The sequence below is a fragment of the Hakea prostrata genome, chromosome 4 (assembly GCF_041222555.1).
Source record: "Hakea prostrata isolate BN-2017 chromosome 4, UWA_Hpros_2, whole genome shotgun sequence".
Taxonomy (NCBI): domain Eukaryota; kingdom Viridiplantae; phylum Streptophyta; class Magnoliopsida; order Proteales; family Proteaceae; genus Hakea; species Hakea prostrata.
The window spans coordinates 38265102-38275647 of record NC_142603.1 but is presented as its reverse complement, the minus strand read 5'-3'; the positions used below and the strand labels follow the sequence as shown (position 1 = coordinate 38275647).

At 37.1% G+C, this 10546-nt stretch overlaps 1 protein-coding gene across 1 annotated transcript; it reads right to left on the bottom strand.

Annotated features, from left to right (window-relative positions):
• Positions 1–246: 246 nt before the first annotated feature.
• On the bottom strand, positions 247–9537 carry CRY3 (cryptochrome 3). The gene is made up of 13 exons (XM_089152946.1): positions 9123–9537; positions 7983–8122; positions 7621–7836; positions 7370–7510; positions 7201–7275; positions 4215–4331; positions 4080–4126; positions 3881–3957; positions 3649–3724; positions 3482–3551; positions 3089–3212; positions 2244–2293; positions 247–2014 (listed from the first exon to the last, which is right to left on the bottom strand). Exons 1-13 carry the CDS (start codon positions 9535–9537, stop codon positions 1823–1825), a joined length of 1740 nt encoding a protein of 579 aa, XP_089009072.1. The 3' UTR covers positions 247–1822.
• Positions 9538–10546: the final 1009 nt, after the last annotated feature.

The window sequence follows — 10546 nt, the reverse complement described above, 5'->3', positions numbered from 1 at the left end:
CACACAATCTAAAAAGAAATTTTCCTCGAGGGACAAGTTTTTCTGACCCAAGCTTGGTAAAAGAAGATGCAAATGCAATACAATATTTAGATCCTCTAAGATGTATGATGCATATGGGGTGACACATGGGGTAACCTAGGGACCTGGACTTGGCATGGGATGAAATTCGTCATGTTGATCCGAAATGAGCTTGAGAGAACGACACACTGCTTTGCGACAACAAACGGTGTTGTTTTGGGTTTTGGAATCATTTTGAAGGTATTTTGGAAATCTTACTATTTTCAGTGACATTTTCATAATTTTCTTTTTTTCTTTTCGTTATAGGGTTTTGGCACTATAAAATCATGTTTTGTGCGTCTTTTTGAGACAACTAAATATTGTTGGTTTTTAAAAAACTTTTAAGAAATAGAGTTCTTCATTTTCAATCCATTCTTCTTCTTGGCCTTGATTCTTTGTCATTTCGGCATGAATGTAGAATATCAATTGAGTGAATAAAGATGCATCATAATCACTCAAATAAATTGAAAGGCATGTAGTCCATGATAATACATGCCCCCATTTAACAGTTAGCAGGTTTTGTGGAACAACTATTCAAAGAATGACCAAAGGTTTTGCAATAGATATAATGGAGAGGAAGGCTATCATAGTTTTGGGGTTGATTGAAGCTTGGCCCATCTTCTTCGGCAATGTAGATTAGAAGGGGAGGTGAACTAGAAAAAACCTCAACACGCTTGCGTGCATAGGATAATCAGCCCATTTTGCCGAAGCAAGCATCCATGCAGAGAGGTTTGCCAATGACAGATCCAATCATGCTAAGGCAGTGTTGATTTGAGAACAGGAACGGGAGCCCGGGGAGGGTGATCCACAGAGGTAGAGGGCTTAATTCTACCTTTCAAAGCTGTAGATGGGTTTCCCATTGTCATAAGATCATCTTTATTCTGATCAGCCAGCCCCCCAACTTCAAGGGCTCTAGTTTTTATGGTTTCATCGACGAACTTGAAGACGAAGACTCCATTGTTCAGGACATAAATTTGTAGGGTGCCATCAGCTTTCCATTGCTTCTGAAGTGAGCCTTGAACTATGTTGTAAGAGGGCCTGGCAACAAGGAAGTGTCCTACAAGGCAAAATGATTGATCAAGGGTATTCCTTTGAGTGGAGTCCAACTAACCCTTGTTATGACTTTTGTGGTTCTTGTGTTGAAACCTCTTACAATGTATTATTATTCTGTGATTGAATAAGCATACTTAGGCAGTTAGGCCTTTGGACTTGAAAACTGACTTTTTCTATTCTTCTATGATGGACAAAATTTATGTTACTATTTTGCCAAGCAATCAATTTGGGAAACCACTTTTTCAGTGATCATTCTTTGTTTCTACTAGTAGTTGTTACTTCAGTTGGCAAGATCAGACCAAGATACTCCATGAGGTTGCTAAACCTAATCTAATTTTGATTCTCCAAAACTAGCTGCCCAAGATATGAATAGAGGAGTTTACCCAAATCCCTAACAATGCCCCATCCACAATGAGTATTTTTTGTTGTTGTATTGTTTATCTTTGATTTCTGTTTCCCCACTATTAATTTTCTGATTTTCATTATTACCAATTTGATATATTATTCAAGGCAGAAGCAAAGTTTGGATTAAAAATTCTTCCAATCAGAACTTTTTGAATGCTGACTGCAACCTGCAGCCACTAATAAAAAGAACTTTGAGGCAACCATAGTTCAAAACTGGAAACTGCAAACATTTTATTAACTCACTAGAACCTTACACCAACCTCATATGCTTAGCCATCTTAATCCAATGTGAAATGGATTGCATCTGTTATACTCTTCCCTTCTGTCTCTCCATCCGAGGATGGTAGCGACCTTGCCTACTGGCGGTGTTTCCAAATTTTAGAGGTACAATTTGATTGATATATTCTTTACTGGGGAAATGTCGTTTCTCTTTCGGAAGGGCTAGTAACTGAGGCAACCAGTAAGCAACATACTCTCCATCAGGATCATAAGTTTGTGCCTGAAAAAGGATACAATCAGAGTTTCCAAGAATTTCCACTTGACAAGAAATAAAGAACCAAATTAAATCCGAAGATAAAATGATTTGAAGTGATTGAAAACAGAGCAAACTAGCAGTTCAAACAATGCTCAAAAAGTTCCACGTAATTCACCCCGATATGATCTAGGTCTACTATTCACAGACTAAAACTGTGCTATTGACTAAAACTTTCGATACCAGGAGTACTTACTTGCTTTGGAATACTGAAGTACCGATCCTCTCTTGGGTCATTTCCTACACCTATTGAAGAAAGGAAATCATTAGACAATGCTGGCTTATTTAACTATGATATCCAACAGCTAAGAGAATAAAGGATTAGAAGTGCAGAAATAGGAACAAAGAAATAATCGGAATGTATATATTTATAACTAACTCTGACACCTACTTACTCAAAGCAGGAAAAATATAAGGAGTTTTTCTTTTTCTTTTTTTTGGTGGGAGAAGGAATTTGGTATGAAAAAAGAAGAAATCATAGCGGAAATCATGTACACAAGTCTAGAGTTACAATTCTTATGACTCAGTCTGGTTTGAGAATATTTGGTATAGTACAAAACAAGGTAAAATTTGAACACACTACTACCCCTTCAGTCTCTTAGCAATGTTTCTGCAAGAGAATTTTGACGTGTTCGGTTGCTTCAGAAATTCTTATAATGATCTGCACGATCAACTTAGAAGTTCTGATGGCCTATAAGGTCAGTTACAGCAAGGAACTGCAAATTAACGTTAGCTCACAGCTTAGAAGGTAGATGACATGACAATGACTGGCAGTAGCTTCTTTCAGGTGCTCTTTAACATCAAATCTGGAACCACTGCCCCATGTTTTTCACTTGATTTTGTCTGAGTTATCCCTATACTATTTCAAATTGTCAAATTTATAGGATAGTTGGGATTTACTCTTTGCCACCAATATGGATCTATCATTCAGCAACTTGTGGCAAGAAACTACGTAAAAGTGATGCAACATTGGTAATGAAGTCATGCAGCAAATTTGAGCATATCAACAGATGGAGATATTATGATATTTAGAATTATAACCTGCACCATAAGTCCAGTTTCCATAATTTGAACAGGGGTCGTAATCTAAAAGGCAGGTCTCAAACCATTCTGCTCCCATACGCCAGTCGATGCCCATATCTCGAACAAGAAATGAACATACAATCTGCAAAATTTGGGGATAGATTGATGTCATGTTAAGAATTTTTTTCTCAGTAAACTTCTGTTGGCCCAAAGTTAAAGAGAACAAGATAAAAAGTTAATAAACTGTCACGTTGTTTAGAAATTCTTTTGAGAAATATTGAGCTACCTGAATTACTTCAGAATAAAACTGTGACTTTCTATCGTTCTGGGAACAGTTCTATGTGTTCCTGTACCCATTTATTGAGTTTTTTTTTTCCTTAGAAAAAGAAGAATACATCCATACAGATTTACCTGGCGTCCTCTGTTTGACATAAAACCAGTGGTGGACAGTTCTTTCATATTTGCATCTATTAAAGGATATCTACAACGAAAAGTTCAGAAGTAATTCAGTTCTTGGAATGAAAAAACAAATAGATACTTCAGATAGCTGTCCATTTGCAGCTAATGAAGAATTATACCCTGTACGACCTTCTCTCCAAGAGTTGAACAAGATCTGATCTTGGCTCCACTTAGACTTCACATTTCTTGGCCCTCCTGAAGATATATATTTAAACATAAAAATGTGATAGAATTGAGAAAGCATTTACCTTAAGAATCTAATTTCTTTGTCCTTGAAATCATAGACACAAAACCACAGGCAACAAATCATACTAGATGTTGACAACTAAGAAGCAACTTTTCATCTGTTACCTAAATGGAATATTGAATTTCCATATTTCATGGATAGGAATATGAAATAATCTCTCCAGATCAATTCAAACAGAACCCTGAAAGAACAATAACTGAATCAACAAAATTGAAACTAAGACAGCTTTAGCACAGGGGAGGCATGATTGGGTACAAAGTATATGCAGCAAAAAATGTAATAAAATGAGCATCAAAGAAGTACCAGTATGTTGAATCATTTGCTTGTCTCAATTTTTCATATCTTTTTACCTATGAAAAATAAAATTAAGCCATTTCAATGATTTAGCTCAAGTGCATAACACACTTAATTACCAAGGAGGAAGGATGAGACTCTAACCTCTTCATATATAAATCGAGGAGAGAGACATCCGAAAGCAAGCCAGGGGGAAAATTTTGTTGAGTAGTCAGGTCCTAACATTCCATTTCTTGTCTGCTTGTAGACCCTTAACAAATCCTAAGACAGTGTTGAATAGAATAACCATATAGTTCAATTATTTTCTGCTGAAAACCATATCGTTCAACTGACATAGAGAAACTGATTACAAATGATAAAAACGTGAAGACAGAAAACATCAATCTTGTAAAATAAAGAGCGGAAAACATTAATTTGCTCTCTACAACAGAAAACATCAACATAGGAACTACTGTTGTTAACAGCTTTTAAAGCTATAACACAAACAGCCATATAGTTGTTTATAATGAATATTGTCACAAAATTTTAAGCAAGTAAATTTCCAATGTGAAACCTCCTTCTTCTACAAGGAAAGTTTTATTAAAGTTTAAGAGATTAATAATACAAAGGAATATTTCAAAATGATTTGAATTGAGATCAATAAAGGTGCAAAGAGAAAATTTTACCAAAATATTTAATGTCTAATATCAAATATACAATGACTTATAGATTCCAACAGATGAAACCTTACTTGAATTGAAGAGAGTTCCAAAATAAAATCCAGCGACAGAAGTAGCTACTTCTAAAATTAGAAACTTAATATTGTAAATAGTAATATGATTAGCCATGATGTATGGTGCAAAAAGTTTGGCAGTTAAGAGGCATCATATAGACAAATTTAGGGTAATAAAGATGAGAATGTATCGATGAGTGGTAAAACAAGGAAGGATACAGGTAGGAGTATTCAAAATAGAACAGGTGGGATGCCCATGTTCAATGCAGGCCTTTGGATGCTCCAATGTAAAAGCGACTGGTTGAGATTGAAAGAACTAAAAGAGCCAGGGCAGACCTTAAATGACCTTATGAGTAGTAATGAAGAAAGACATGCATAGCTTAGGCCTCGTATCAAAGTATAACCATAAAAAGGAGTTGACTGGAGGCAAGGATCCATGTAGCAGACTCCATTCAGTTGGGATAAGGCTGACTTTTTGTTGTAATCAACTCCCAAATTAGTAACTACAAAAGTAGAAACATGAAATAAAATATGATATCCATCGATGGCATAATCACAACTGAATCAAAACTGTGAAATCACCATGTTTTTCAGGTAGAAATTTATAATTTCAAGATTTTCACCTCAGAGATAACTCCAACAGTTAGAACTTTTTTTTTTCCAGAGGTGGGGGGGGACCCAATTGGGTGATCATAGCTAATCTGATCCACACATTCTAATTAGGATCAGAATAAATCACCTTCCATGCAAGGAGATCTTATATCATGGAAAACCTGAAAGCTAAGATATTACTGTTTATAAAGTATTAACTTGATAGAGCCACTGTAGCTAGTGAGCATTATATCATCACTTTTCACAGCATTCCTCATATCTCCTACGTTTATGTTGCTCTAAGAACCATGAACAGGAAACTAATCCTAGTTTGTTTAAGTTGACAGACCCATATTAAAACTAATTTAGGTTGGTACGTGATGTACAAAAATATTACTAGACAGTAGCATCGTGACATCTGGCACCCACTGGTCAAACCGAACATATCGTACACCCAAAATTGGCATTCTTGGTGAAATCAATCCCTGTATCTGAAATGTAGTGCTTGATATTCATACTGAACTATGTAATTATGACATGACAGATTAAAACCTTCCGAACTGATAGGATATATCATTCTTGGCAATTATTGAGGAGATAGGAGTGCACATTGACATAGTTCTCAATGTTGGTCAGAGCCAATCTGACAGTTAGCCAGTCAGCTATCAGAGACAACCAGGTCAAACTGAACCTTTTGCCGGACCAGCTTAACCAGCCATTTGTCTGACAAAATTTACTAAATGGTCATTTGAGCCAAGTGGCCAACCTATTATTGTGCCTGCAAGTAACAAAACTAAGGACAAATTTGTTTACCAGAACGCTTAAGTGATTAAGTAATCCTAGAGGAGCATTCTTGAACAAAGATCAGAGTCCCAGCATAATCTTCCCAGCTACAGGTGTCCCTCCTGAGGATCCATTCTACATTCAGAGATTCAGGGCAACAGTCTACTAAAAGAACTGCATTATACAGATCTGCCAACTCTAATCTATGAACTATAAAACCTAATCCAGGTAAAATGATTGATCTTTTCAATTCTCAAAGATCCCAGTCTAGAGAATTATCTGTTGTTAGATGTCTAATTTAGAATTATCTGTTGTTAGATGTCTAATTTAGAATTATCTGTTGTTAGATGTCTAATTTAAGTTATCAGATTATTTTTGCCGGTTCAGCGCGCTCTCCTTTATCTGTTCAGGTCTTCTGTGCAGGACCACAGATTGGATCAATTGCAAATGTAAGCCAGCACAAGATCTCGCCACAACAAGATGTAACAATTCTTATCCAACAGAATAGGATTTTCATGTGTGTTAATCTTTAACAAAGAAATGCTAGTTTTTCTTAAGAATCCAATCTTGACTCTAAGGCTAGTATAAAGGAGTACACAGTACACCAGGCTCTGGTTGCTGCAGGGTACAGGAAGTATCTTAAGGTACACAGCCTTACCCAGCTTTTGCAGAGAGCCTGTTTCCAGACTCTAACCCATGACCATTTTGATACAGTGGAGCAACCATACCACTGCACCAAGGCCAGACCTCTTGGGCTAGTATATGTACTCTAATATGAGTTAAGTACTGCCAGACAATTTGTGGCGCAGTAAAGTGGTGCACCATGTCAAGTGCATGGGATCTTTGACCAAACTTTACCCAGTTCATTCAATTCCAATATGGTGCTGTTGCTACAATCTACATATTTTTTGGCTCTTTGATATGTGGGAGGCTTAAGTTTTTCCTTACTATTGTCTTAAGTTCTCATGTTGGTTCAGCCGCTTTTGTTCTCTAACATAATTAAAATAAAGAGAAAACCAGTACAGTAGAGAAAGGTGTCCTTGCCTTCTTCCAGAAATACTCATGCACTCTGCTCAATGCTGCACTTTCACCGCCAACAAATATCATTCCTTTATCACCCTATATGGCAAAAAGAAAACAAAAGAAATAACAACGAAGTCATTAAGAACAGTGAAGTCATTATAATTGTGAACAAATAAACACAATGACCTGCCTTTTCCTGGCAAAGTCCAAGCTGATCAAGTGAAGGAACACATCCCCATCCTCCAACATCATCCAGGCTTCTGCTAGGAAGTGGTCCAAGAGATGTTGGAAGCTTAAAGCAACTCCGTACTCTGCATTTGGATTCGACAGACTACAGTTCATATAAAAAGCTCATCCCATTAGTATTTTTCCACCACTTGGGTGTATCTGCATTTATAGCCCAAAAGCAGCTGTGATAAACGAGGATAATTCAAGTTTCACCTTCCGGAACTGGGTGTACACATCTGGCAAACTGCCTGGATTAGAAGGGAGATCATCAATGTGGTACATAGAACGCCCCCAGATAAGTTGTAGCTTTGGATTTGCATGATTATGACCAGAGGACCCATCTTGCGTTTTAACCACCATCCTAAGAGCTTTACCAATAAGTTTCTCCACTTCAACCTCATCACTGCATGTTTCTTTCTGGGCATAGACCTGAAAACATGGTACCCAATAAACACAGTCACTCAACAAATTAATGACAGCAGCTGATTATAAAAGACAGCGGAAGACATGGCCAGGCATAAACAAAATTGGAATACAAAAAAATCTAGCTCAAACAAAGGCACAGAATTCCTAACTGTGTGTGCTTTGAAAGCTTTTGTGAGTGTAGGGAGAATGTCCTCAGGTTTCCCATGTTGTATGATCAGGTTCAGACCCATTTTCATCAAATTCTTCTTCAAGTCAGCCAAGCACTCGATCAAAAATTTTGCTCGTAAAGCTGCCATGAAAATTGGATAGTTTATAACACGGGCATGTATGAAGAAAGAATGCTGTGGTAACTGCATTCATATGAAGCTGATAGATGATCCAATGAACTTCAACTAAACTACTTCAACCAAACTACTTCAAATTTGGAAACCAATTAAGATGCTTTCAGTTTAAGGAACTTCTTATAAAATATAAAATATAAAAATCATCTTTGTGAACCAGAAAGGGAGGCTCAGAAAAATCTTATAACAAAATGTGGACTATAATGATAAATGTTTGAAGACATGAAAAATCGAATCAGGATTCAGATGACTTGATGAGTTTTACTAAGTGAAAAACCAAACAATGGTAGAATGACAACTTGGAATTGAGTGTGTACAAAGAACAAAAAGCAGATCACCGGATACACTATTTATTCATTTCTAGCTTGAACATTTGATGTGGACATCAAATGTGCAAGCAAAGCAGCAGAAAATGCAATTCAAACACTAGGCACTTCAGTTCTGCATCAACCTGTCATTTCGATAAGAACTTGAGTGGGTACTGAGCCTTAAAACATTAACGCATTAAAGAAAATTTCCCGAAGTGATTTCTATCATAAATCATTCCCACCCTAGCAGTTCACATAACTACTTAGGATCAGAACAGCCAAGAACTTGACTACTATTAGGTCTCCACAAGGCCTTCGTGAGCAATGAATATTCAGCCTGCAGTTTTTTAGATGTCATTACCTAAAACACAGATAGGATACTACATTGCTACATACTAAAACTACTGAATCAATCTACTAGGCATGCAAATCCAAAACCACAAGTAGATGAAGCAGCTTCAATGAGTTGTGCAAATTACATACCCAGCTTCCATGTCCTGAATTCTCGAACACACTACACATACTCACCGGAAGCCTTTGCTCCATACTACTTAAAAGTATTCCTTACCAGAAAAGAAAATTTACATTTCACTAATTCTTGTAAGGCAGCCAATGAAGTCATGGAAGTGAAAGCAAATACCTCCAGTTTTAGGGAATTTGAAGTAATGGGTTGTGCCAAAAAGCCTAGGATCAATGCAGAACACAGGTAACACAGCCTCAGATGAAATCCAAGCCTGATACAGAGCCTCATTATCCAAAACCCTCAAATCATTTCTAAACCAAACAATGGCAACCCCAACACCATTTCTTCGAATGTTTGACAACGAGTATCTTTGGAATGTTTCATCTGCTACTCGATCCATTTCATTGGAATTTAGACCTGGAACCTGAAAGGTTGGGGTTGAAACCGACATTGGTTTTGATCTAGTATTGGAATTCATGATTTTGAAGTGACAAGTGAGGCGAATTTGGGTAGACAATAAGAGTTTCGAGGTGGAGTTTAGAGGGATTGGAAGATTTCTTAACGGGAAATAGAGAGAGAGAAGAACGGTCATGTTGTTTGGATTTTGTAGAAGCCAACGGAAGAAGAAAGGGAAATATTGGAAAGTGGCAGAGAAGTTAAATGACGATGACGTGGAAATTTCTTGGTCATAAGATTGTAGGGGTGAACGAGTTGTCGGGCTATTGCCAGGAGTGCATTGTCGCATTGGTGCTGACGTGGTAAGCTACTGGCCATCATGTAGGAAGAAGGGAGTCCACGAGATTGAGCAAGAAGACTCACATTTGACATTTAGAGAATTATTAATTTACAATCAATTTTCTGGTGGGGTTGGTAGTTAGGGGTTGTTTGGGTGGTGCTATTTATTGGACCTCTTTAATAAATTAAGGCTCAACGGGGTCAATTTATGTGTATCTCAAGAGGGTAGCCAATAGTAGAGTTCAAATTCGTAGAAATCTGAGATGCACAATTCACCACTATCAAGCCCGAAGAATGAAGGATTTCATAAATATTTTTCGGCCCCTCAAATGTTAAATCGTAGCTCCGCCACTAGGGGTAGCTTAATTATACTATCATACTATCATACTAATATATAAAAGTAAAACTCAAATCAGTTAAGGACGATCTTTTATTGCCCAAAAGGCCCTTCTCCCAAAGGAGCATCCCCTTTTGTGATGGAACTCGCACCTTTTGAAAATAAAGGATCCCTCAAGTACTCCACCAAAGTACCCTTCCCTATAACCAAGATACCCTCTCGCCACAGAACACACCCTTTGAACGCATCACAACCCTTAATAGCCCATGATTCCACCTTTCCACCTCTGCATACCCACCCCTTTCCACAATATTTGTTGAATTAAACATCAAGGTATTTCCCGTTTCAAACACATTCGTTCTCAATTGAAGCTAAGAAAAAAAACATTATTTTTTTAATTCAAAATAAATGAAGTTAGGGAAAATTGGACATTTATCGGTTATAAATGGGGTAGTTAATCGTGATGAAGGACAGACATACATATACATTCTTGAAGAGACAGATGAATGAAACAGTTATTAGTAATAAA

Excerpts from the sequence above, each read along its gene's own strand:
- CRY3 (XM_089152946.1), bottom strand. The coding sequence starts at position 9,537 with ATGACCGTTCTTCTCTCTCTCTATTTCCCGTTAAGAAATCTTCCAATC. Across the intron at positions 7,276-7,369 it reads TTGGACTTTGCCAGGAAAAG|GGTGATAAAGGAATGATATT; the intron begins GCAGGTCATTGT and ends TTTGCCATATAG. Across the intron at positions 3,552-3,648 it reads TGGAGAGAAGGTCGTACAGG|ATATCCTTTAATAGATGCAA; the intron begins GTATAATTCTTC and ends TTTTCGTTGTAG.